The 27,706-nt window shown below is 45.6% G+C and overlaps 1 protein-coding gene across 2 annotated transcripts in view; it reads left to right on the forward strand.

Moving 5' to 3' along the window:
- EXOC4 (exocyst complex component 4) overlaps positions 1 to 27,706 on the forward strand; it is a 314,358-nt gene that overhangs the window by 152,750 nt on the left and 133,902 nt on the right. For both annotated transcript variants that reach the window (XM_063397129.1, XM_063397130.1), the window contains exon 10: positions 2,185 to 2,281. In XM_063397129.1, coding sequence (XP_063253199.1) covers positions 2,185 to 2,281 — 97 coding nt within the window. The remainder of the gene's footprint in view (positions 1 to 2,184; positions 2,282 to 27,706) is intronic.

Consider the following 27,706-nt stretch of genomic DNA (forward strand, 5'->3'; position numbering starts at 1 on the left):
AATCCCTGGATTTTCGCTAGAGCTGCCTCTTTCTAAATACCATCAGGAAAGTTGAAAAAAACTCTGTCTTCAGTTGCTTTGTGCTCCCCAAGTCCATATGCTGGGGTAGGATTTATTCAAGAAGCTCTGAGTGCTCAGGGTTCGTTCGAGGAGCTGAGTCAGCTCTGGAAATGTTGAGGCTGCAAACTTCCAGTTTCCCAGGATTTCCCACTCTGTGGGGAATTCAGGGCTGGAGCTTTTACTCTCCCATCTTTGAATCTGTGGGAATTCTTGCAGGAAACACTCCTGACCTAGAGGGATTATTTAGGATATGGAAATGTTGGTGTTGGTGACCTGCTCAGTCCTTGCACGTTGCTGCAGAAGGGTCAAATAAATTCAGCCACCAAAGAGCTTTTTCTGTAGATTGGTTGTTCTAAAGCACATCAAATTCCTTTGGAAAGGAAGGTTGGAGTCACTTCCCCATCAGTTGTGTTGCTTCTCTTTCCCATTTGGAAAAATCCTTTTTGCTTGGAGGCAGAGGCGATGTCAGGGTCAAAAGCTTCAGTGACCTGCTGGGGTAGTTTTGATTTCAAAACTTTGTCATTCCCCTGCCTCTAAGCTGTCCCAATAATGGGATTGACTTCTGTATTTAGTATTTATTATCAGTCTTTAAGGAGAGTTCACACAGAAATGGCTTGATAACACCTGGGATATTCAAACTTTGCCCAAGTTCCTTTCTGGGGAGGCCCTGGAATGGAATTCCCAGAGAGAAGCTGTGGCTGCCCCTGGATCCCTGGAAGTGTCCAAGGCCAGGCTGGACATTGGGGCTTGGAGCCACCTGGGATAGGAGAAGGTGTCCCCATGGGATTGGAACTGGATGGGCTTTGGGGTCCCTTCCAACCCAAACCATTCCATGATGAGTTTTTTATCACAGAATTTACAGAATCACAGAATCACAGAATGTCTGGGTTGGAAGAGACCTCCAAGATCATCGAGTCCAACCCAGCCCTGACACCTCAACTAAACCCTGGCACCAGTGCCACATCCAGTCTTTGTTTAAACACATCCAGGGATGGTGACTCCACCACCTCCCCGTGCAGGCCATTCCTGTACTTTATCCCTCTTTCTGTGAAAAACTTTTTCCTGATATCCAACCTGTATTTCCCTTGGCACAGCCTGAGGCTGTGTCCTCTCCTTCTGTCAGTGCTGCCTGGAGAAAGAGCCCAACCCCACCTGAGCACAGGCACCTCTCAGGGAGTTGTGAGAGTGATGAGGACACCCCTGAGTCTCCTTTTCTCCAGGATAAACACCCCCAGCTCCCTCAGCCATTCCTCACAGGGTTTGTGTTCCAAGCCCCAAATGTATGTGAAGTGTCTACCCTGTTGTCCTGGAAATGTTTTCTTCAGGAATGGTTCCATGTGGACTCTGTTGCTCTCAGGACATGCAGAGCTTGCAGGAAGTTGATATTTCCCTTCCTCTCTCATTTCTCTCCCAATATCCAAATTTTGGTGTCAGGAGCTGCCTGTGGGAGGAATTTTGGAGTGACACAGTGACACTGGTCAGGTTTTATTGCCTGTGGTGTTCCCTGAGTCGTGTTTTGCTGCCAAACTCTGCAGATTTATTTTTCCTGTAGCTGAGAATCTGTTTGTACCCAGGTGGGACTCAGAGGAGGGAAAGCTCCACGCAGGAATTCCAAGCCTCAGAGCTGGGAATGAACTCCTGGGAGAGCCAGTAATGCTAAACACAACAAATGAGTTCAAATGTGTCACTGGCACCCAAACCAAGGCTGGAACTGTGCCACCCCCAGTCAGAGGAGCAGCACTTGGAGGCAGAAAAATTCTGGGAATTTCTGCTCTCCAGACCCTTTCCAAACACCATGGGCTTCAAAACACACCTGAGCCACGTGGCCAAGGGTTGGGTGCTCGTCAGCCGAGGTGAAGGACCTGGATTTGGCGGGGTTTGTGCCAAAATGTCCCAAACTCCGGGATGAGGAGCCCAAAGTCACCTCCAAACTCCCCCTGCACTGTTCCCTCTGCCCTGGGGAGGGCACAGAGAGCGGAGCCCGGCGTTAATTACTGATCTTACACCAGGAAAGAAGCACTGAATTCCTGTTTCATTATCACCTGCTAAATGTTTAATTATCACCATCTGAAAATCAGGGGATGTCGAGGTCTGTTAGACAACTTGTTCCACCTTGTTTTCCAGGGGGCCCGGATGATAACTTAATTGAAGGTGGCGGGTCCAAGTTTGTGTGCAAACCAGGAGCCAGGAACATCACCATCATCTTTCACCCCCTGCTCAGGTAAAAACTGCCTTTCTGCACCTTTCTACAGCTGCAAAGAATCAGAATAACCAGAATTAAACCTCTGATCTGTGGGGATGGTGGACACGTTCCAGTTCTGAGATCCCAGAGGAAAAAGGGGCTGCTCTGAAATTGTTGAGGTTGTAAAATTGTTGGGTGTAAAAAACCAAACTGGGCAATGTTTTTCAATCTTTTTCCAACTAAACTGTGATGTCAGGTGGGATTTCCTGTCTGGGTGACCCTGTGTCACTGACAAGTGTCATTTATTGACCCAAGCTGAGTGAGATTTATTTACAACCTGCCACAAATTGGTTTTTTGCGTTTATTAAAAAGTCAGAGGAACTGCAAGGTGAGTTCATTGATAAAACACTGTGGGCTGGGGACTGCAAATTAATTCCTGATCCAGAGCGAGCCAGTGATTACCAAAATTGTCACAGCTGGAACTTCAAACAGAGCAAGGCTTTAATAAACCTCTTCTCACTGCACTCTTCACCTCCGATATTTGAATTTTGCTGCTTTTCTGGCAGTTTGTCCTGTTGGTTTTGTGGAAATTAAATAATACCGGGTTTGTCTCAGTTCATGTCAACATCCAATCTCTTTTTTTCCTGGGAGGATTTTCCTTTCTCCCCAGACCTGGCCTTTCCCAGCACCTTTGGAGAGCATTTCCCTCCTTGCCTGTGTTTGTGTGGATTCGCTGTCCTGAGTGGGGCTTCTCTCCAATGCTAAACCAAAGAATTCACAAAACAGTCACAAAAAATAATTGGAATCTGATCCCCAGAGGAAGGAATCCCCTCCTGACACCTCCGTGCCTGAGAGCTGAGCTTATTTGTGACCTCTCAGGACTTAAAAGCACAGTTGAAAAAGGCATAAATTCCTCCAAATCTAAATTTCTGGTGTCAAAACAACAGAGATCAGAATAATCTTGAGAACATCCTGAAATGTGTTATGGTGTGCAAGATCTTGCCTTGAAAAAAAAAGGAGTTTATTTCTTGCTATGTGCCCATAACAAAGTGGGGAATTCCATAAGCACATTTCATTCCCACCTCTGTCTCTTTTAAACTCAGGAAATGTGCTAAAAATGAGTTTGCTACAGGATAATTGACAGTTTTCAGCTATTTTATGATGGGAAAAGATGGACAACTGAAATTCAGTATATTCTTCAAAGTGTGACTATGATGATGTGGGCTTCAATTTCTGAACCATTAATGAATTTACAGACATCTTGCAAGCCCAGAGGGTGGTGACGCTCCTGATTTTATTGATGAGATCTTTCCCATTGACTGAAATTCTTTCTCTTTGACCTCCTGCTTTATTTTTCCCCCCTTTTTTCCTCCCATCTGAGCGAAACACGAGGAGTGCTTTAAATAGCTCCTCTCCCAAACACTTCACTTTGCATCCCCAGCCTGCGAGTCAGGCAGGAGGAATCATTTGCCTCATAAAAAATAATTGCATCGAGATGAAGGTGTCTGTGTACAGTGGGATTTCTCACGCCAACCACCTGCAGCATCTTTACTCCCTGCACTGAGGATTTCATCAATAACTGCAGGAAAAGAAGGAAAACATGGAATGACCCAGTTTGCCCTTCTCTCCCTGTGGGATGGGAGAGTTTGGGGGTAGGAGAGGGTTCTAAAAACCATTTTAATGGGATTTTAATGTTGGGCTCGGGGAATGTGCTGAGATATTCAACTGGTGGTGACTTAGGGATGAATGGGATGCAGAGAATCTGGGATGGTCACAGGGTTTCTTTAGCTGACAACAATTCCCTACAGGGAATTCTGTTCCTGATGGGATAACATGGCCTGTCCCACCAGCAGCTGAAATGCTCAGGATGGTGAATTTGCTAAAATATTGATGCTTGCAGGAATTTCTGCCACATGAAATCATGAAATCACCATCTCTTGGTTAGATCCTTGCTGTCCTTCTCCAGATTCTCCTGTTTTAAATGTCCAGCTCTCCTGGAGGTAATTCCTGCAGAGCTGTGAAGTTTCCATCTGTTTTATTTTCCTTTTTGAGGTTCTTTATGACCTGCCCCCCTCATCTTTCATCCCTGTCCCCTGTACACGCTTGAAATGGATCTGGTTTGAATTCAAATGATCAATATTTTATTTACAAGGGGTTTTTTTTTCCCCTTGTTTTTATCAAAGTCCCATAAATACGTTGCCAGAGGAGCTTCAGCACCGTGTGGACTCGCTGATTTTATGAGGCAGCTGAGTGCTGCTGAAAGCATTAAACAAACTGGATCACTGAGAAACCAGACCCTGGTGGGCTGATTTAAAGCCTGAGCATCACATAAAGTGATGGCTTTAAAATCTGATCCAGCCCTGAAATGTTGAGGGAGAGTTGGAAGCAGAGAGCTCGTACTCATCAGTGGGAACTTCTCTGCTTTGTACTCCCGCTATGAGAAGTGTCAGTGCTGATCACAGCAGAGCTGCACAAGCACAGGGATGAGTTTGCTGCTTAAAAAGCCACTTTTTAATCCTTTTTTATTTACAAACTGAGGGTGGAACTTGGCCCCAGCTCCTCGTGAAGAACACGGGGTCAGACTTTGCGAGGGGAGTGCAAATGAACGTTACCAATAACCAAAGTTTGGAGAAAATCTTAATTAAAACTATGGTCAGCAAAAGGAAAAATACCTAAAAATGGGTTTCAAAGCTTTCCTTGCCTTTGAATTCCTTTAGACCAGCGAGGCAGAGCTGGGGAGGGCGATTTGTGTTGTTCAGGATGTGGGGCCCTAATTTCCACAAGGACAGCTGAGACACACCAAGGCCCAGATTAATTACCAGCACTTAATGACTGCACCACACACGGAATAAACCAAGAGAGTATTTCTGAGGGACAGGTGGGTGTCCTAGAGGAGGTGATTCCTGGGAACAGGTTTTCCTAACTGCCTCTGGAAACTAATTGCACTTAGAAATTGAGGCAGAACCCACCTCTGATTTTATTTAATTACATTTCGTGGGAGGTGCCAAAGTATAAAAGTTACCAAAGGAGTCCAGTTGCTTCCTTCATCCTTTGCTGGCAACCAGCACTGGAGTTACTGGGCTGAGGAATAACATCTCCCTTTGGAAGGAGGAATCACAGGAGCAATCCCAACACCCTTCATTCTGGAATATGGAACAGCCTGAGCGATGTCTGTCGTACCATTTGTTTGGTGGGGATTTTTTCAGTGTCTTTTATATTTTTTTCTCCTATTTTTTTTTTTTATGTTTATTTGTTTCAGCTGGCATTTGAAAGGCACTTGGCTCCTCGGGGTAATAATCATTTTACATATGCTTTATGGAGTGTGTTTATTACCAGACAATTGAGGAACAGATGTCTGCAGTCTCCAGGCTGGAGGGGGAGGAATGGGAAGGGTGGGAGATGCAGGGGATGGATGGTGGTGCTGAGGATGGATATTGAGGCCGGGAGGGTTTCCATTTATTACCATCAGCCACACTTCATTAGGATCAAGCAGCAATTAAAAGGGTTTGGAGGATGGAGGAGAAAGCCAAGTGCTCATTGAGTGGGAAGGAAGAGGCACTTCCCAACAGGACGTGACCTTGGGAAAAGGAGGAATCCTCCTGGCACCCTTTGGATCTCCCCAGGGGCTGCTGGGGGATGTGGGATGTGCCAGGGGTGTCCTGATCACTGCAGAGTCTGGAGAGAGAGAGAGAGAAACAAAAAATTGCTGTATGGGGGTAGGAAAATACCCACAGGGATGAGGGAAAGGCAGAATTCCTGATTTCTCCCTGCTGATGTTGTTTGGGATGCAGACTCTAAAGTTGGATGCTCTGGGTCCAGGGCACTGCAAAGTTTTCTGGTTGTTTTTTTGGGATTGATGGGAGTGGGGGGAAGGGAGCAGCAATAGTTTGACTTTTTCATGTAAAATGAAGCATTTCTGTTCATTTCTGTTCATTTCTGCACTCTCCGTCACTGAAAGCAGTAGGCTTGATAGCAAAATTGGAATTAACTGTTTCTTCCAGTTCTTTTCATGTAAATAAAAGAGGGATTGCTCTGCTATTAAATAAAAAAATCCTTTAGGGATTAATCAGAGAGGGTGCTGATGGATTTTTTGATGAATTTTTGCTTCCTATTGATGTCAGAATGTTCCTCCCCAGTGGTGGCTCTGAGCTGCTGATGGTCGAGTGTCACATCCCAGGAATTCCCTGTCCTTGGAAGTGCACAAGGTGCAGGATTAGCAGGGATGTTTTAGGGGAATAATCCTGGATGCTGTTGAATTCAGGATATGTCAAGATAAAGGGTGCTGGATATAGAATTTAAATCCTGTTTATTTTGAAGATGTCGGGAGGGCACAGCAAAGTTGTCATGGGACATCAAAATCCTTTGGTCTTTGAGCATCAGCTGCTGCTGGTGTTAAAAACTACATCACTAAATTGATCTAAAATTCAGTGTATAACTCAGAACCCCTGTGTATCTCACCAATAACCCCTTTTAGTATATCTATGCAGTTATAATAATAATAATCATCTCATTTTATTTTAAAATATGCTGTAATATCTTGTAGTTGCACACTATAAAATGAATAGTTGATAATATAGGGACTGTGAGGTTTGGGAAGCAAAAAGAGTGTGAAAATTAGATGAGTTTGTTACATTTAAACTATGCTAAATCACACCAAATAGGTTAAGAAAAATACACGGTATTTTAAAGTGTGAGGGTTATTTATTATTAGTGAAGTGGATAGAAAATGTCAAGTCCTCCTGTGGCACAAGTACTGCTAAATAATGAGAGCTGATGCCTTGAGCTCTCTGAATCGAAGCTAAAATACTTGATTTCAGAGAAATCAATAAGGCTGACTCAGGCTGGGAGAGGGAACTTAGAATGTTGACTACCTAAATAAAGTTTGTGTTTGAGTCTGAGTAATGTGCAGAGGATCAGGGCAAATTTAAAAAAAAATATCTGAGGTGCTGTGAAGTGCACAGGAAACCCATTTGGAAACTTTTAAAGGTAGTGGGGCCTTGAAAAGAGCCCTCCAGATCTCATCAGGTCTCATATTTTAACAGATTCCATTCAAAGGGTGGGAAAATATCACTCAGTTAATGGAATTCTGGCTTCTGCAGGGTGGGGAATCTCTTCCTGCTCTCGGGCAGGGAGGTGGGGCCTCTCTGGGGTGGAATATTGGAGGCTCAGATCAGGAGATCACGAATTCCCAGGATCACTGAGGCTGGAAAAGCCCCCCCAGCCCATCCAGTCCGAGCTGTGCCCGATGCCCACCTTGTCCCCAGCCCAGAGCTCTGAGTGCCACATCCAGGAATTCCTCGGACACCTCCAGGGATGGGCACTCCAAACCTTCCTGGGCAGCTCCTGCCAAGGCCTGAGCAGCCTTTCCATGGGGAAATTCCTGCTGAAATCCCCCCTGAGCCTCCCCTGGCCCAGCCTGAGGCCGTTCCCTCTCCTTCTGTCCCTGTTCCTGGGAGCAGAACCCGACCCCCCGGCTGTCCCCTCCTGTCAGGAGCTGTGCAGAGCCACAAGGTCCCCCCTGAACCTCCTTTTCTCCAGGCTCAGCCCTTTCCCCAGATCACTCAGGAATTCTTCAGACCCTTCCCAGCTCCTTTCCCTTTCCCTTTCCCTTTCCCTTTCCCTTTCCCTTTCCCTTTCCCTTTCCCTTTCCCTTTCCCTTTCCCTTTCCCTTTCCCTTTCCCTTTCCCTTTCCCTTTCCCTTTCCCTTTCCCTTCCCTTCCCTGGACCCTCTCCAGCCCCTCCAGGTCTCTCCTGTCCTGACCCAGCCCTGGGTGACACATTCAGAGTGACCCCAAGCTGGACACTGCCCTCGAGGGGTCTCAGCAGTGCCAGCACCAAGAGATCTCAAATCCTCCTTACAGAAACACGAAATTAAACACTGCAAACAGGAAGGGACTGGAAAGATGATTCAGTTCCAACCCTCAAATGAGCAGGGCACCTTCCACTGGGAGAACCTTCCACTGGGAAAACCTTCCACTAGGAAAACTTTCCACTGGGAGAACTTTCCACTAGGAAAACTTTCCACTGGGAGAACCTTCCACTAGGAGAACCTTCCACTGGGAAAACCTTCCACTGGGAGAACCTTCCACTGGGAAAACCTTCCACTGGGAGAACCTTCCACTAGGAGAACCTTCCACTGGGAAAACCTTCCACTAGGAGAACCTTCCACTGGGAGAACCTTCCACTGGGAAAACCTTCCACTGGGAGAACCTTCCACTGGGAAAACCTTCCACTGGGAGAACCTTCCACTAGGAGAACCTTCCACTGGGAGAACCTTCCACTGGGAGAACCTTCCCCTGGATCCTCCCAGCTTGATTTTAGAAATTCCACTCTTGAGGCAACTTCTGCTCCACTCGCTGCTCCCTTCCGTTGGCCCGAATGGGAATCTTAAGGGAACAATTTGACCCCTACCTCGGGAATGTTTTTCCCTCCCTATCCCTGGTTTAATGAGTATTTAGGATCTTTCAGCTGATGAGTCCCTGTCTGTTGGGTTTCTGTTGGGTTTCTGTTGGTGGCAGGCACATCCCAACCCTTTTTCTCCCCGCCAAGCCCTCACAAAGTCGTTGTTGCTGAAGGATAAGGACACATCTCAGCACAGCTCCTGCCTGGAAAAGGTTTCCTCTGGCTGGGGCTGTCACAGGGCTGGGGACTCACCCAGCTAAGGGATGGGGAACAGCTTCACATTTTGTGCCTTTTTTTTTAATTTTCCTTCCCCCTCGGTGCTTTATGAGAACTGACAGTCTTGCTGTGTGTGTCTGATTAAAGATGACAGTTTATAAAAACCTTAAGGTGAGGCTGTTCATTTTCCATGACAGGAAATAAAGCGATCCCCACCCTTTCCCCCCCAACGACGCCGCCTCCCACACAAACAAAAACTCACACACGCCAAAAAATAAAAAAAAACCCTCTTAATATGTGAGGCATTGATTTTATATTGTCTGTCAGAGAGCGTGCTTCAGCAGATCAGTCAAGTTTGGAGTTTTCAAACATGCTTCATCCAAAGGGAAAATCAACAGCCTGTCAGAAATTTCACATGTCTCCAGCTCCTCCTTCCCTTTGGATGAAATACAAGCTGAAGGAACAGAGGAATTTTGACATTTGCAAGAGCTGGGGCTGAATAGCTGAAAACAGTGTTAATGTAATTCCATGGTAATGAGGTACTTTGAACCAGGCTTGTGTTCATTGAGCCAACAAAGCAGGATTAGCTCGTTCCTTCAGGGAATCACGGAATGGTTTGGGTTGGAAGGGACATTAAAGATGACACAGATCCATCCCTCTACCATGGGACACCTTCCACCACCCCAGGGTGCTCCAAGCCTCAGTGTCCAGCCTGGCCTTGGACATTCCAGGGATCCAGGGGCAGCCACAGCTGCTCTGGGAAACCTTAAATTTACTCCCAGCTTTTCCCTCGTGTTCTGGTGGAGGATGGAGCTTCCTCTCATGGCTGAGCAGCGTTATCCTGATTTTGTCACGGGGATTGGTGATGTCACGTGAATCTTCAGTGATTGATTTATTCCTTGGGAAGTGAAAAGTTCCATCAGGAGGGATCCAAAGTGATGATTTCATCCCATTGCCTGAGCAGCTCAGGGCTGCCCACGTGGCCAGGGATGTTCTGAGCAGAGCTGGAAGGGCAGAACAGATCCATCAATTCAATTGAAGCATCTCAGGCACAAAATTCCTGAAAAAAACCTGAATTTCACACTGAGATCCACATTTAAGAATCACTAAGGTTGCAAAAGCCCTCTAAGATCAGCAGGTCCAACCATTAACCAGCTCTGCCAAGGCCACCACGTGTCCCCAGGTGCCACAAGAATTATCAAACTCTATAAATCTCAATCACAAAGTGAGATCCTGCCATGCAGAGCTGATGCTGTTCAAGCAACTCCTTTGCTGTTGAGGAATGAACTTCCAGTAGCAGCTAAAACTTGCTTTAACAGCCCCAACTTTCACTTCAAATGTAGGAAATAATACTCTGACATTGCTAAAAAAATGTGTAGAGCAACAGAAGAGCTCCCAGGGCAGAACCAGAAAAGCGTCTTTGATTTTTGTGCTGGAAGAAAAGGGAAAAAGAACCCGACAAATTCTAAATTTGTAATCTGTCTGTGGAAGCTGTTCAGAAAATACTTCAGTGAGGGTTTTCCCCGAATGGGGGAAATCCAAGGATGAAAACAAACCGTGGTTTAAGTCCACTTTATGGCACTATTACCTTAACTTTTTTTTTTTTTTGCAATGCCTGTGGTTGCTTTCATCAAGCTTTATGAATTTTTGATTGAAGGCAGGAGAGCTGGTGCTCGATGAGAACAAAAAAAAGGTGATTCCTGTATTTAGGATTTGCTATTAAAAGCAAAGATCTAAAGCCTGGAATGACGGTGCCTTTCGGACCCCACGCCCCCCATGGAGCCATCAGAGCTATGAAAGGAAAGATTAATAATTTAATTTTTTGTCATTATTGTGTTTTACATCAGTGTGGTGGTGTTTAGCTCAAGGGTTTTCTGGGAAAAGCCTTTGGTAGTGAGCTGGAATTCCCTTGGAGTTGGGCACCTGGTGTGGGAGCTCTCAGCTTTGTGTTTTACCTGGATTGTTCTTGCAGGGTTATTTTTTTCTTTAAAAACTTTTGTACATTTTAAAATGCTGTGATTTGGTGAAACCAGAGCTGTTCCCTCAGAGGATGGAGGTGAATTCCTGTCTCCCTCCATGGATGCAAAAAGAGAAAGAAGGGAGATTGTCAAAGTGTTTGATGTTCATTTATGATAATCTGAACTGTTTATTTCAAATATTCCCCTCTTTTCAGTTTCCTGAGCTGAGCTACAAATACTGGGTTTGAAATTCTTCACCACTAAGCTGCATTTTCCCATTCTGCTGAATTCCTCAATGTTACAGTGCAGGACTCTCGTTAATTCCTGTTTTATTGGGATTATTTGGTTCAGACACATCAGATCACACTTGCAGGCTTTTCATGGGCACGTGGCAAAAGCAAAGCCCTGGCAGAACCTCAGGAAAAACCTTTTAGGGATGTCAGCCTGTGGAAAACCAGATTTTTCAGGGATCAGGTCATGACACAAAATAACTTTTTGGTGGGATATTCCTGAGGGATTCAACTCTAAATTCTGTTGACTTTTAGAGATCTGCAGAATAGGCATAAAATACATTTTGCAGGCCAGAAGTTGGCCTTTAGTTTGGATATTTTGGGTCCACGGAATCTCGAATTTGGGACAGCTCAGCAGGAATTGCACTTTGTGGAATGTCACTGAAAAGCACTTCCACAGCTCCTTTCCTCTGGTAACTTCCAAACTTTTCAGAGACAAAATTCATTCCCACCCAAGTGCGAAATTGCTCCCATCCATGGAAATCCTGGTGCTGCCAGGGAAGAAGTTGTGGATGAAGTGTGGAGCTGAATTCTGTGCAGATTTAGAATAAATGGGAAAAACTGGAAGCCTTAAATTCCCACTGCTGTTAATCAAGCCCCATTTTTATAAAAATTTAATAAAAATTAAAGCTTTATACACCTTATATATAAGGCAAAATAATGCTGCTAAATAAATGCACTTTTAATTTTTTTATGTTTTATAAAAATTTAATAAAAATTAAAGCTTTATACACTTGTAAGGTAAAAATAATGCTGCTAAATAAATGCATGTTTAATTTTTTTATGTTTTATAAAAATTTAATAAAAATTAAAGCTTTATACACTTGTAAGGTGAAATAATGCTGCTAAATAAATGCATTTTTAATTTTTTTATGTTTTACAAAAATTTAATAAAAATCAAACCTTTATACACCCTATATATAAGGTGAAATAATGTTGCTAAATAAATGCATTTTTAATTTTTTATATTTTATAAAAAATTAATAAAAATTAAAGCTTCATAGACCTTACATATAAGTTGAAATAATGCTGCTAAATAAATGCATTATTAATTTTTTTATATTTTGTAAAAAAATTAATAAAAATTAAAGCTTTATACACCTTATATATAAGGTGAAATAATGCTGCTAAATAAATGCACTTTTAATTTTTTTATATTTTATAACAATTTAATAAAAATTAAAGCTTTATACACTTGTAAGGTGAAATAATGCTGCTAAATAAATGCATGTTTAATTTTTTTATGTTTTATAAAAATTTAATAAAAATTAAAGCTTTATACACTTGTAAGGTGAAATAATGCTGCTAAATAAATGCATTTTCAATTTTTTTATGTTTTACAAAATTTAATAAAAATTAAAGCTTTATACACCTTATATATAAGGTGAAATAATGTTGCTAAATAAATGCATTATTAATTTTTTTATATTTTGTAAAAAATTAATAAAAATTAAAGCTTTATACACCTTATATATATAAGGTGAAATAATGCTGCTAAATAAGTGCATTTTTAAATTTTTATATTCTATAAAAATTAATAAAAATTAAAACTTTATACACCTTATATATAGGTGAAATATTGCTGCTAAATAAATGCATTTTTAAAATATATTTTATAAAAATTTAATAAAAATTAAAGCTTTATACACCTTATAAGGTGAAATAATGCTGCTAAATAAATGCAGATCCCTCAAAAGTTCCTTGGTTTTGGATACCCAGGGTTGATATTTTTTACCTGAGGCAGGGATTTCATTCAGGGCATACAAGACAGAATTGTTCCTTATACTGAAAAACTGGAGACCTCCCAGAAATAACAGTAATTACAACAAGAAGGGGGAAATGTTGACAAATGTTATTTTCTAGCAGCTCTCCCAGAGGAAATCCTGGTGGATTTTGGAGGCGGATGAGTGACAGCCTGGTGAGGTGGATGGCCAGAAACCCAGAACTGCTGCACAGAGCAGGAAAATTTATACACTCTAAAGATTTATAATCTTACAGGGAGGAAATAAAACCATCCCCTCGTGCTACAGCTTTGCAAAAGGTGGAGGCAGGTCTGGAGTCTGGGATAATTCCTTATTTTATTCCTTTTTGTCACTGCAAACCGTCACTGGGACAATCCTTCCTCTTGAGGATGAGGGATGTGAGGGGAAATTGGTGTTGTGGTGCACCCTGACAGCCAGGCTGGACCTGCAGCACAGTCATTAATCTGAACTGAAAGGAATTGTTGGTAAAAGTTCGTAAAAGTTGATTAATTGCAGGGAATCCCTGGATTGCTGGCTGCTGTCTTATCTTAATATTTGGATTTTGATGTTTCGCCTTTGCCTGGCTCCTGAAGTGTTGTTTCATCTCCTTCCCAGGAGTTATTCCAGTTTTCTTCATGGCACTGTTTGGAATAGAATAGAATTATAGGATTATAGAATTATAGAATTACAGAATCATGGAATGGTTTGGGTTGGAGGGACATTAAAGTTCATCAGATCCACCCCTGCCATGGCAGGGACACCTCCCACTGTCCCAGTCTGCTCCAGCCCCAGGGTCCAGCCTGGCCTTGGACATTGCAGGGATGGAACAGCCACAACCTCTCCGTGTTCTGCGCTTCCAGGTCAATCTTTCTTCTGTGCAAGAAATGCCAAACTTTTTACTTTTCTGATAGAAAAGTTCATCCTGATGCCTTGGGAAGGCTGGCCTGGAACAGAGACTGGACAAAGCTGGAGAATAAAGTAGGGATTTATTGAAAGGACTTTAGGGTACACCTTGGGCAGGACAAGAGCCTGGCCAGGGCTGCACCCAAGGTGGACCCAAAATGGGCACAAAATGGACAAATGGTCACCAGGTCTCACACTTTGATAAGTTTTGATCCATTTGCATTTTGGGGTTTGATTGTCCAATTCCAGCTCCAGGCTGTGAGGTTCCATCCTTCTTGTTCCTCCCTCCAGCCCACCCTTGTTTGTGCTTTTGGGCTGAAAGTTGTCCTTGGTCAGGAAAAGGATTTGTTTTGTGTCCCTGCTGTGTGCAGAGCTGAGTGACCCTGACTGTGAGCTCAGAGCTGCACCCCTGGGCAGCACAGAGTCTGAAAAACAGGAAAGATAAAACTGAAGGCATCACTCCAAGTTCCCCTCAGCTGCCCTGTCCCCACTGCTGACCCCATCACCTGCGGGGTTCTTCACCTCACAAACCCCACTTTTCCCATTTGCATCCCTTGGGAGCCTCCTAGGGAAAATTTTGTGCCACCTCTTCCCCGATTAAAAAAAAAACAAACAACAAATAGAAGTTGTCAAGGATGGAGAGCTATTGTTGCAGCGAGCAGAATGGGTGCTTATTATCAGTTATGGACACGCCCAGGTCAAGAGTGAAGTGGTTTTTTCTGTTTAGTTCGCTGAAAGGCTGGGATGGGTTTAATTGCTGGTTGTCATTTGTAATGGAGTAGATGCAGTATTAGAATTATTCAGATAATTTGTTGTAATTACCCACCATCAGGAGCTTTACAATGCTCAAAATACAATCTTTGAAGTAATGGAACTGAGTCCTTTGAATGGAAGGCAGCAGCTCTTGAGAGCACAATATCATTTATAGCTGTCAATCAGCTCCGTGAGGTAAACAAAACAAAGGTGCTGGGCTTTTCCATAAATTCTTCCAGCGCCCTAAACCTGCCCAAAACTCTTGGCAGAATAAGCAACACGCTGGAGTGCTGATAAATCACAGCTTTTGCAGAGTTCCTCAAAGCACGCAGGGTTTGAAAAGCATTGTGTGCCTTGAATAAACCCACAAAAACCTGCTCGTGTCAATCCCCAGGGATCCTTTTCCATTCTGCCTCTGCTGTAGCGGGAGAGAAAAATCTCTCTGGGGTGGTGCTGCCCCTGATTCTGCGTGAGAAGCGCTGGGGGGAAGTGGGAAAGGGGGCACAGCTTTGTGGGGAGGCAGAAATTTGCATTGCCCTCCTCTGCACACCCAAAGGAATCGACAGATGCAGCCGGAGCAGGGCAGGCTGAACTCCCAAATTTGTATTCTCCTGGCTCGGGGCCTGAGCCTCGTCTGGCACAGACAGAAAGAGAGAGGGAGTGAAAAAACCCCAGAGTCTCGTGAACAGAGCTGGGGGCTCCCGGTGACCTTCACCTGCTGTGATAATTCTGATGTAGAACAAGCAAATTCCTGGAGATGTTTAATCAGCAAAGCTGAATTTTGATGGGGGCACGTGTCACGGCGCCGTTAGTGCTGCAGGAATTAATTCTGATTCATGGCAGAGTTCTGGCTTTGCGAGGATTGACACGGGTGAACTGTCACCTTTCCAAACTCCCTCCAGCCCTGGTGGCCCAGAGTTTCATTTAAGATGGAAAAAAGGTCAGCTGGCATCCAAAATCCACCGAGTTTGGGTGGGCTGAGCCCACAGCAGGGGAGGGGGATCCTGTCCCTCCGTCCCCTCAGGTGGGACCCCACCTGCAGAGCTGTCCCAGCCCTGGGGACAACAGCAGCAGGACCTGGAGCTGCTGGAGAGAGTCCAGAGGAATCCATGGAGCTGCTCCAGGGCTGGAGCCCCTCAGTTCCCAGAGATCCAGGCTGGGAGAGCTGGGGGTGCTCACCTGGAGAGGAGAAGGATCAGGGAGAGCTTCCAGCACATTCCAGGGCCCGGAGGGGCTCCAGGAGAGCTGCAGAGGGACTGGGGACAAGGGACAGAGGGACAGGACACAGGGAATGGCTCCCAGTGCCAGAGGGCAGGGCTGGATGGGAACTTGGGCAGGAATTCCTGCCTGGAATGGAATTGCCAGAGCAGCTGTGGCTGCCCCTGGAGCCCTGCAATGTCCCAGGCCAGGCTGGACACTGGGGCTGGGAGACCCCTGGGACAGTGGGAGGTGTCCCTGCCATGACCTGGAAAAGTCCCTTCCACCCAAAACTGTTCAATAATTCCATGAGAAATGATCCAGCAGTGGGACATCAAACTCCACACCCACTCAGACACAGAATTTATTTGGGTAACAAAGCATCAAATGAAAGCTGAATTAAGGCATCGTGTGTATATTCTGTATTCTTAGCCCAGATTTTGGATGAGGAGGTGTAAATTGATTATATTTTCATTTGTCTCCAGGGAAGCACATGGCCATCCTCATGATGGGAATGACATCACTGCAACTTCCCTAAAATCATGACACAGAATGTCTTTTAACCCAGGCATTCAAAAAAACACTTGTTCCTCTAATTTAATGTATTTTAGCAAAAAATAGAGATGAAAAGTGACATTTTTCTTCTTCCAAACAGCAGCTGAAAGTAAAATCCTTCTTAGAATTCCCGAAGCTCAGGTAGATCCTGTTGGAGACTTGTCTTTCCTTCAGGTGTCCCGTTGAATTTCAAAGGCAATTTAAAATCTGTTGTTTTCCTCTCCTTTTCGTACAAATCCAGCTGGGATAACTGGGAGTGACAGTGTATTTTTGTGGAGTTTAATGGGCATAAATCCCTCTCTGGCTGGAATCAGCCTCGGGAGCTCTGGAGATGATCCATGTCCGTGTGTCCCTGTCCCTCACGGGCTCTTCCCAGGAGCTCCTCGGGTTTGCTGGCAACTCCCAGCAGCTCCACACGGAAAAAAAAAGTCAAATTGTCAAAAGTCATCAGTGGCTGTCACTTCACGGACCTTCACACTGGAGTTCCCCCTTTGGAATTTTGCTGGAGTGATTTCGTTTTTCCTCTTCCTCAAATAAGTAGGACAATGTTGGACAAAACTGTTGGGGTTTAACCCATTCATGGGTTGGTTTTTTGTTGTTATGGAGGTGAAACTGGTGAATTCAGGAGTTTGAGGCTCAGTTCTGTGCTCTGCCAGGAGCCTTTCTCCTTCTCATTATTCTTTTTAGACAATTCCCCAGTTCCTCTGCTCCAGGTCCACGTCGAAGCTGTGCCACAATAAATCTCTGATCCCATCTCCTCCAGGACATCCCTGCTCCAAAGAGACCACTGAAGCAGAAGTCTGAGAGGGAGATTCTTTAAATAAATCCTTTTTCTGTCCCTCTCACTATGAGAAGTGCATTTTGGGAGCCTTATTTACACTTTTTTCCCCCCACATTCTCCAAGTGCTGCTGCTGCCCAAGGCTGCTGAGCCTGTGCTTCGTGGGAAGTTATTTTTACAGATTCCCTTTCTGCACAAAGTCATCCCAGAATAGAAAGGTTTTGCTTTCGTTTATATGCTTTGAATCCCCAAATTTGAAAGCATATATTAGTAATGCTTTGGTTTCCTAATTAAATACCTAATTATATTTAGCAGTTCTAGGGGGTTTTTGCCTCTTTCTGGTGGCTTTTGCTGCTCCGATCTTTGCTGTCTGTGACATTTCCAACATATGTTTGAATTCTTCCATCTCCTGTGCCTTGTCATTTCGTTGCTCTTTTTTTTTTAGCACTGATATGTAACTTTTGCAAAATAATTGCACAATAACAACTCCAGTGTTAATTTTTTTAATTTTATTTTTGGAAAGCCACGGGAGCTGCAGGTATTCCCTCAAAGAGAACAAGGACCCAGCTGGTGCTGGGAGTATCAGAGTAGTTGGGGAGGCGTAAAAAAAGAGTTTTATGTGTATTTTTACCATGATTTGTGTAAAGTCACCTCTTGGGAACAAAACATATTGAGGGGAGAAAAAGAAAAGCAAAACAAGAGCATAGAAGTCACCTTAAACCTGGCCTGGAGGCGCTTTTTACAGTAAATCTTTTGACATTTTTGATATCGGTGTCACAACAAAGTTAGGGGGGAAAATTCCCACCTCGTGTGACCAGTGACCCCAGAGAGGGCAGCAGTGTCACAGGCCATTAGTGTCCATCCTCCCCAAGCTCAGCCTGGCTTCTCCTTTGTTCCTGGGGCTGGAGAGGGATGGAAGGAGGGAGGCTCCAGGCTCCAGGGCTGTCTGTGCTGCAGCATCTGGAAAACGCTGCTGGCCCAGCAGGGATTTGTGCCCAGCGCCTGGCACGGGGGGGTGACAGCGGTGTCACTTTGGGTTTGGCAGGGAATGTTGGTTTATGGAGGGAGACGAAGCCTGGGGGGCTCAGGGGGGTGGAATTGGGGTGGGCTCGTGCCGGGGTGGAGATTTGGGGGTGGCATCTTCAGGCCTTTGCAAAGCTTCCCCAGCAGGGATGGGCAGCTGGAGAATCCCAGCTGGAAAATCACTGCCTGTGCTTCAGCCCCCCTGCTTTGGGGTCGTTTCCCTTTGTTCTGCTCTTTGTTGGGGAAAAAAAAGCACAGCGAAACGGTGTCCCCACTTTTCACATGTCACTGTCCTTTGTTTTGGTTGTGTTTCTGTACAAAATTCTCTCACCTGCACGGAGGATTCTGTGAAGGTTTTGGGGCACAACGTGAGGATGATGAGATTCTGTTTGTTCTGATTGAAATCACTGCAGTAACTCAGGACTGGTCCAGTCTGGCCTGTTTTTATGGAATCCAGAGCAGGATGAGTTAAAAAGATGGATATTCATGGGTTACTGGGAGGTGTGAGAGGAAAATCAACTTTTTCCTGCAGTCACAGAATCCCAGAACAGCTGAGTTGGAAGGGGCTTAAAGCCCATCCCATTCCACCCCTGCCATGGCAGGGACACCTCCCGCTGTCCCAGTGGGCTCCAGGGACATCCAGCCTGGCCTGGGACACTGCAGGGCTCCAGGGATTCTCTGGCAATTCCATTCCAGGCAGGAATTCCTGCCCAAGATCCCATCCAGCCCTGCCCTCTGGCAGTGGGAGCCATTCCCTGTGTCCTGTCCCTCTGTCCCTCTGTCCCCAGCCCCTCTGCAGCTCTCCTGGAGCCCCTTCAGGCCCTGGAATGTGCTGGAAGCTCTCCCTGGAGCCTTCTCCTTTCCAGGTGAGCACCCCCAGCTCTCCCAGCCTGTATCCCTGGGAACTGAGGGGCTCCAGCCCTGGAGCAGCTCCATGGATCCCTCTGGATTCTCTCCAGCAGCTCCAGGTCCTGCTGCTGTTGGGTGGGCCTGGGTTGGTCCGAGCCTTCCAAGGGCTCCTCAAGCTCATCTGATGCTCAAGGACAAAGCTGAGCTGATAATGAAATGTGCACATTTTCCTTCAGGATATTTATAACCACGGTGAGAAATCTCCTCTCGCTTTGCATGTCAAATAGGTGGGAATGTGAATTCCCACAGACAAACTCCATCCAGGGGTGAGGACAGTGTGAACAGACGTTCTCACCTTCTGGTTCCATCCGAGGGGGAGAGCACGATCCAGTTCTTCCTGGAAGGAATGTCAGAAAGGACGTGGCCTCACTATCCTGCTTCCCCTTTTCCATCCACGTGAATTCTGGCAGCTCTGTGGGTGTTGTTTAAAACCGCTGATTTTTGCCATTGATCCTAGAATTAACATAATTCCAGCATTCACCAAGAAAGTGATGAAGTGCAAGTGTGTATTATAATTATGACATGCAAATGATGTCTTCTAGGTGAAGAACTCAAGATTCCAACTCTGATAAAAAGTTTAAAAACACCCTTTTGGTTAAACTCAGCCTATGGCAGTCTCAGGGTAATGATTTTCCTTCCTTTAAGTCCCATGACTTTTGGTTTTGCTGAGTTCACAGCTTTTCCTTAGACCTCTCCAGTCAAATATCCAAAGTGACCCCATTTCCTTGAATTATTGGGATCATTTAGTATTAGAATAATTATTACCATTATTTTAATGCTTTCTCTTTTAAGTCACATATCACAGTGAGGGTGGATGATTTTCATTTCTCATGGCTGCGTTTCACAACAATGAATTAAAACAGGGAAACTTCTGGGAAGAAGGTGCTGAAGAGCCCTGTGGGGTTGAGGCATCAGTGGCTCTTCTCTTATTCTAAATTTGGAGGAACAAATCCTTGTTTTTCCTTTTCATCTTGGGTGAATCTTCCACTGAGAAGCTTCAAAAGGAGATGGGGTGGGTGGAAGCAAAGGATTTCAGGTTTGAGGTCAAGGCTGGTTGGATATTTGAGGAGATAACTTTGAGTTGTGCCAGAGGAGGTTTAGATTGGATATTAGGAAAAAATTCTCCATGGAAAGGGTTGTCAAGTGCTGGAACTGGCTGCCCAGGGAAGAGGTGGAGTCCCATCCATGGAAATGTTTTAAAAACATAGGATTGAGGTCATGGTTCAGTGGTGAACATGGTGCCGGTGCTGGGGTGGACTTAAAGGTCTTTTCCAACCTTACCTATTCCATGTTTCTATAATTCCCATAAAAAAGATGAACCTGTTGACAAAACCAGCTGCAGTGGCTGCACCAACTCCCCCCTCCCCTAAAGACATTTAAATCTGCTTTAATAGGAATTCCTTCTTTCACTGCCACGGCCCATTGTGGATAAATCCCAGAAATTTCACCCCACTTTCATCTTGCCTTTTTTTTTTAAGGACTCTTCTTCTTTTCTGACCATTTTGGTACAAATCAGCATCACAACTGTACCGAAAATTCATTTTTCTAAATTTCTGTTGCTTTGCTGCCACCTCCCAGAGAGCAGAGCAGAAGGGAAGGGGATCAAACCTCATCTCAGCAAAACAAATTCACCTGGGGAAGGGTTCAGCTCCTCCTCTCTTTAATGTCACTGCTGTCCCACGGTGACCTGATGCTGAGATGGATTTGCTTCCCCCCAACTCGTGTCACAGCAGATACTGACCTGACCTTTACAAACAACACGTTAACATTTATAGATTTTATTTTCCTGTGGCTCGTGGAGATGGTTCCAGGTGGACAGGAGGAACCCTTCAGTCACGGCATTGCTTGGGTGTGGCAGCACATTCCCAATGCATCCCTGTCTCACCCCACCCACTCTTCCATGTTTCTTTTGCTGGTCTTTGGCTTTAATAAATTGCTTTTTGTGACATTTTCTACTTTGTGTGGCCACCACCAAACGCAGATTAAAGGCAAACCTTCTGTAGAGCGTGGTTGATTTTCGGTGTCTTTGGGAAAAAGGAATTTCCTTGGTTTTTTCAATCCAGTTTCTCATGGAGGTACCTGGTAGGGCTTAGGATGATCCTTGCCCATTTCTGAGCAAATCTTGGAAAATCTTGGCTGTGTTCTGGCTCTAAGCTGAAGTTTTATTCCAAAACAGAAACAGAATTGGAGCTCGCTCTGTTTGGGTTTGGCTCAGTAGTGGCAAACTTTAAATTTCGCTTCTTGCCACCTCTCCTGAATTTAATTATGAACCAAAACTGAGTCTGAAGGGGAAAATGTGATTGCTATCCATAATTACATCCCATGAATAAATGCAAGTAGCAATTTGGCTAAGGAATAAATGGATATCATTTTCCCTTTCCATCCCTTGGTAAGACACAGTTTGTTGTCTTTTTTCCTCACTGTGAATTCAGATATCTGAATTCTGTGCTCACACTCTTGGCACTTGTGTATTAATTTTTGGTTTCAAACTCGCTTTAATAATGCAAATTAATTAAAATGGCCTAAGAAACAAAGCATCAGTGTGTTGTAAAGGACAGCTCTGGAATGCAGGTTTGTGTGGAGTGACCTGTTCTGTGCCTCGCTTTCAGCACTGGAGTTTTAGAGGTTAAAAATAAAATCAGGATGAAAAATGAAATGTTGTTTGGGGTCTGAATCTGGGGTATTCCCCAGAATGGGTGGGGAAGAGCAGGAGAAGGGGAAGGTGTCCATGGTTGGAATGAGGGGATCTTTAAGATCCCTCCCAATCCAAACCATTCTGTGTTTCCATGGTTCTGGTGCCTCATTCTTGGAAGAACAGCATTTCCTGAATATTTTCTTTAGAGGAGGATAACAATAATTTCTTCATGCACAGAACATGGAGCTTTAAATAGTCCATTTCAGGGAAACTTTGGCTTGTAGAATTTAGCAGGAGTTAAAGGAGACCTCGGTTTTGCTTTGCAGTAAGTCTGGTGCAGCAGAAGAAGCAAGAAGTTCCTCTCACTTTGTTACTGCTCTGGATCAGTCTGGGGAGACCTGATTTTGTTTTTAATTCATAACAAGGGATTTTAAAAAAGGTGGAGAGTTGATATAAATCCCAGAATTATGGAATGGTTTGGGTTGATGTTAAAGCTCATCCAGTTCTACGCCCTGCCATGGCCAGGGACACCTTCCACTATCCCAGATTGCTCCAAACCTCATCCAGCCTGGCCTTGACCTCTTCCAGGGATGGCCCAGTGTTTTGATTAAAGCAATCAAACCTTCATCAAAAAGCTTTTCTAATTAAATTGAAGATCCAAAAAGTGGGATCCCACTCCTTGCAGGACTCAATCCCAGCTCTCCCATCGCTGCCAGGTGCTTTGCTGCCTGTGCTCTGCTCCTCTGCCTGGTGAAGATCACCTTGTGTCCTACCCACCACAGAAGGTTTGGGGATGGCAATGGATGTGCCACCAGCTGGTTGTCACCGTGCTCCTGTCCCCTCCCAGGCTGTGGGATCTGCTCAGGCAGCCAAGCAATTGTTGCTTAATGAGCATCCTCTGGTAACGACTGGAATTAATTTCTTCGAGATGACACTGTAATAATTAATTCAGCCCTCTTGGGCTGCATGGCGTGGAATTGAGGGCAGGAATTGGAGATATTAAAGTGTCACCGTCCTTGTCCCCACGTGTGAAATGTCATCATCAGCTCCTGCAATCTGCCTTTATTACAGCCATATTAAAATGGATGTTTTACATCTTCATTGCAGCCTATTAACAGCATCTCCTTGATTTAAGGAATGGCTCCGGGATGCAAACGCAGCCCCATTTCCGTGAATAAATTTAGCACTTTAATGCTGTTTATTTACTCCACGCTGTAAAATGGAATAAGATGAATAACGAGGCGTGGGGTGAGGTGGTGATCGAGGTCTCAGCAGGGCAGGGAACACAGCTCCAGTGAGGGAATGATGATGGGAATTCACGGGGCTCCCAGGGATGCCTGGAGCTAATAAAGGTGGAATTACAGTGTTAACAATGCCTGGCACTGGGGTTGGGATGGATTGAGAGCAGCAGGGGGGAATGGACAGCTGGATTCCAGGGATCTCCGAGTCCCATCGGAGCTGGGGACAGAGGGAGTTTGGGGGATCTGATGTCCCATCCGTGTGGAATTTGCTGGCTGTTGGATACCTGGGATCGCTCCATCCAGGAAAATCCAGTCCAGGATGAGCTTCCTGCTCATCCAGTCATTCCTCAGACACCTCCAGAGATGGGAACTCCAAACCTCCCTGGGCAGCCCCTGGCAAGGCCTGGCCACCCTTTCCATGGAGAAATTCCTCCTGCTGTCCACCCTGAGGCCGTTCCCTCTCCTCCTGTCCCTGTTCGCAACCCCCCCGGCTGTCCCCTCCTGTCAGGAGCTGTGCAGAGCCACAAGGTCCCCCTGAGCCTCCTTTTCCCCCTCTGAGCCCCTTCCCAGCTCCCTCAGCCTCTCCTGGGGCTCCAGACCCTTCCCAGCTCCATTCCCTGGACACACTCCAGCTCTTTCAGATCTCTCCTTTCCTGAGGGTCCCAGAACATCATGGAAGCTGTAACGTGTCTGGAGACATCCAGACAATCAGAAATAGTAAAAATCCAGCTGAGGTTGCCTCAATTTCCAGCTGGATGAGACACTTGCATTTTCAGGTGCTGTCTTTTGTTTTCAGCAAAACACCAGCTTTGCGTGGAGCAAATGGACTTTTTTAACAGGAACAAAACCATTTAATAGATAATTAATTGCAGGGGAAAATTGCAGGGATGATTTGTGACCACCCTTAGTCGTGGAAGCTCCATGGATCCACACCCAGAGCAGATGTGCTGGACGAGGAACGGGCTCTTCAGACTCATCCCTTTTCCAACCAGGCCCGCATTAAATCCAAATATAATTTACATATCATTGAGACGGCTGGAATTCCCAGTTGGACAGGAGGATACGTGTCTTGTGTTCCATCTCCTTTTCATTCTGGTTAAATAAATCCTTTCCCTGTGAGGGAGAACAAAGCTTTCCATGAGCTTTGGTATGCAGGAGCTCCTTCCCATCAGCAATTCACACAGGCTTGAAAGGAATCTTGCAGGAACCACCTCCACTGGATATTTTTAGGAGAGGGAGGATGGCATCAGGAAACCACTAGAGACATCTCCTCTGCCTCTGGATGCACATCCTGGAATAAAAGGAGTCGGTTGCTGCCTAATGAAAAGAGGAATTGGAGGCCTGGCACCGACTTTTGCCAAGATTTTCACCTTCCCAGGCAAAACCTGCTCTCATTTCTCTGCAGAAAGCTGCGGGGATTGTGTGTGGAGAGGAGGAGTGTGCAGAAATAACTGCTGGATGAAGTAAATGAGTTCAGGGACGTGGCAGGCTTCCCTGACGGCGCTTTTATGGATGCTGGGTGTTTGGGGAGGTGTGGGAATGAGCCAGCTCTAATTGCTCTGGGTGAGCGGGGCTGGTTTGTGTGCCTGCATCTCATTTCTGGAATCACAAACTCTGCATCCCTGTGCCCTCCTAGGTAGGACCACAGGGTACAAAGAGCAGGAATCCAGAGGAGAGAACTTCCTTGCTCTGCTGTCGCCTAAAAACCCTAAAAATGTGGAGTGTGTTGGAAGAAATGCTGCTATTTCTGGCAAACTCAGCACTGGAGGGAGCTTCTCTCTGGTTTTTGTTTGAGAAAGGGGGAACCAAGAACATCCTGGCTTGTCCCAGCCCCAGGGCAGGGACTGTCCCTGAGCTGTCCCTCCTGAGGGACCCTCTGGAATCCTGGGGGCAGCTCCGGGCTGAATGGAGAAGTCGATTTACCAATGTGAGATGTTTAAATGCTCCAGGGAGAGCTTCCAGAACATTCCAGGGCCTGGAGGGGCTCCAGGAGAGCTGCAGAGGGACTGGGGACAAGGGACAGAGGGACAGGACACAGGGAATGGCTCCCACTGCCAGAGGGCAGGGCTGGATGGGATCTTGGGCAGGAATTCTGGGCTGGAATTCCCAGAGAAGCTTTGATCCCTGGAAGTGTCCAAGGCCAAGCTGGACATTGGGACTTGGAGCACTCTTGGATAGTGGGACGTGTCCCTGCCATGGCAGGGGGTGGAATGGGATGACCTTTAATGTCCCTTCCAACCCAAACCCTTCTGGGATTCTGCAAACGTCTTTTGGGATGTGCAGGATTGGGAATGGAGCGTGGCCTTGCCTTTCCAAGACACTCAAAAAACAGGAATAAGGAGATAGAAGGAATAATGGAGAGGAAAACCCACTCCTGAACTGCAGGTGGAATTCTGTGCCGGGAATAAATCCCAATTTCTGATGCTGTAGGAGAATGACTGGGGGGGAAGAGCGAGTGTTTGACTGTTCTCACAGATTTTTCCAGTAACAGTGCTGCTCTTCAGCCTGGGAAATCCAAATATTCCGATTTTGTCTTTCCATCCCCACACGGGAGCACCGTGTGACATCCAAAACCACGTCTTTGGTGGCTCTGTCCACGTGGTGCTAAAGATCCCACAACGCTGGGAATTAACCCAGGGCCTTTCCTTCCTAATCCAAAATGGGTTTTGATGTCCAGAGTTGCCCTGTGGCTACTGTTGGAATGAATTAAGATTCCAGCATTGCCTCATATGTGCTAACTCGCCACAGAATGAACTCGGAGTCAGATCCTCATTTAGTTAAAATAAATGTACTTCCATGGTTTTAAACAAATTTCAACCAGCGGACGATTTTGCCCGGTGGGGATTTAAGAGGCTGCGTCTCAGAGCAGGTTCTGAGTTGCATCAAAATGAGCAGGAAACATGGAATATATGTGGAATTTAAGGGAAGAGGTTTATACCAGGCTGGTTTTTACCTCATTTTCCTAATAGGAATGGAAACAAATGATTGTGCCATCGAGCTGGGGTGGAAACAAATGAATGTGCCATCAAATTTGTGGCTCCGGGAGGAGAATCAGTCAATACAGCTTTGGAATGAACGTCCCTTCATGTTCAGCTGGTAGATGCAGCTTTCCCTTCATGTTTTTGTTGTTTGGGCCTTGTGAAGAAAACATTTCAATGAAGGAAGGAAGATCAAGGAATGTTTTCAAAGTCAGCTCTTCCCCCCCTCAAACCTTTCAATCTCCCGGCTCATTTTCCGTACTCTGTGACCCTCTTGAATGTCACCTGCTCTTTTCCAGCTGTAAAGCTTTTCCCTCTCCTTCCCCTTGTGGGACTCCTCTCTTCTGAGCTGGCCTTTCTTCCTTTGAGAGCCTTCCCTCCTCCTCCTCATCCTCCTCCAGCTGCCTCGCTGGGGCTGACACCTTTTGTCAGCCTTATCAGGCAGATCAGAGGGGAACTGGTACAGATTCTTCTGGGTCAACAGTTTGTTTCCCGATGATCCTTTGATTTCTCTGGACAAGGTGTCATTGATCCATGTCAAATTTGTGGCTAAGCCCAAGTCTGAACGAGTGTGGGTTTAACCAGCTGAGGTTTTGTGGGTTTTTCTAAGGGAAACAGTGATTTGAAGGGAAGGAGAGAGAAGAATTGGTGGTTGAGTTTTTAGCTGTTTTCTCTTGGGTTTTTAATAAATGGTCTCTCTGAGCCAAGGGTAAGAAAATGATCAGGATGGTCAAGGGAGGTGCTTGAAATTTTGGCAGGTTTGACTTGTTTTACTCTCTGACTCTTCCAAAGGTCTTCACAGATCCTCCCCACAGCTGGGAGATGCCACTGGGTTGTTCCCACCTGGTTATTTTGAACAGTTGCTGCATTTCCCTCCTCTGACACTCAGCAGAGGCTTTCTGTGTGTCTTCACTGCAGGGATTTAAGTGAACATCCCTTGACCTTACATGAAAGGCCAAGAACATCCCTTTAGATCATGGAATTAATGCCTTTTTTCCCACTCTCTAAAATGTTCCCCCTCTCTCTCAACATGGAGCTTTCCTCTCCCTCCAAACTGGAAGGAAGTTGTTTTCCCGTGCTTCCAAATTCACGAATATTCAGCCAAGAATTTCAGAGTGCTTGGAGCACAGGGGCTTTGTTGTTCTTCACAAACCTCCCAGCCCTCCCTGCTTACGTGATCCATCATCACCTGCGGCACCCGTGGCAGCATTCCCAATCCTGTCAGCCCGGCCCAGGAAGGGGCTGGAGCTGGTTGTGTTTCTGGGTCTCCTCGGGTCGCTGGCATCACCCATCCATCAAAAAGCTGTGAAAGGAGCTCCTTGAAGCTCTGCCAGCTCCTGTTGCCCCAGATTGGGGGACGAGCTGCCGACAGCTCCCGGGGACCTGCCAGGCATGTGCCAGCTCCATCTCAGGGTGGATGAGGAGAGTTTGGCATTGCTGGACCTCGTGCTCCAGCTGCACATTGGTGTTCTCGTCATAAATCACATTTTTTGAACACCTCCTCTCTCAGATCTCACTAAGCACGTGAGGTCAGTTTGCAAATCCTGGAGAGGGAATTTTTATTCCGTAAGGAACAATTTGAGGCTTACCCTACAAAGAAGGAAAATCCCAGAGTGCTGATGTGTTTGTAGGGACTCAAAAGATGCAATTTTTCCAAAAATCCTTCAATCCTGCCCTGTCCCAGTGGGGCTGGGCCTCTGGAAAAGAGCCTGGCTTTATTTACAAACCTCTGAAGAGTTGAGAAGTTCATTTTAAAACATAAAATGGAGAAACCTTTCAAACTCTCTCTGCCACCTCTCTAAAATAATATTCTACAGCATCTAAGTCTGCCAGAGTGAAATGTAATTTCAGTTTGTATTCGACAGCCACCGAGGCTGGAACGA

This window comes from Prinia subflava, chromosome 4 (assembly GCF_021018805.1).
Source record: "Prinia subflava isolate CZ2003 ecotype Zambia chromosome 4, Cam_Psub_1.2, whole genome shotgun sequence".
NCBI classification, from domain to species: Eukaryota; Metazoa; Chordata; class Aves; order Passeriformes; family Cisticolidae; genus Prinia; species Prinia subflava.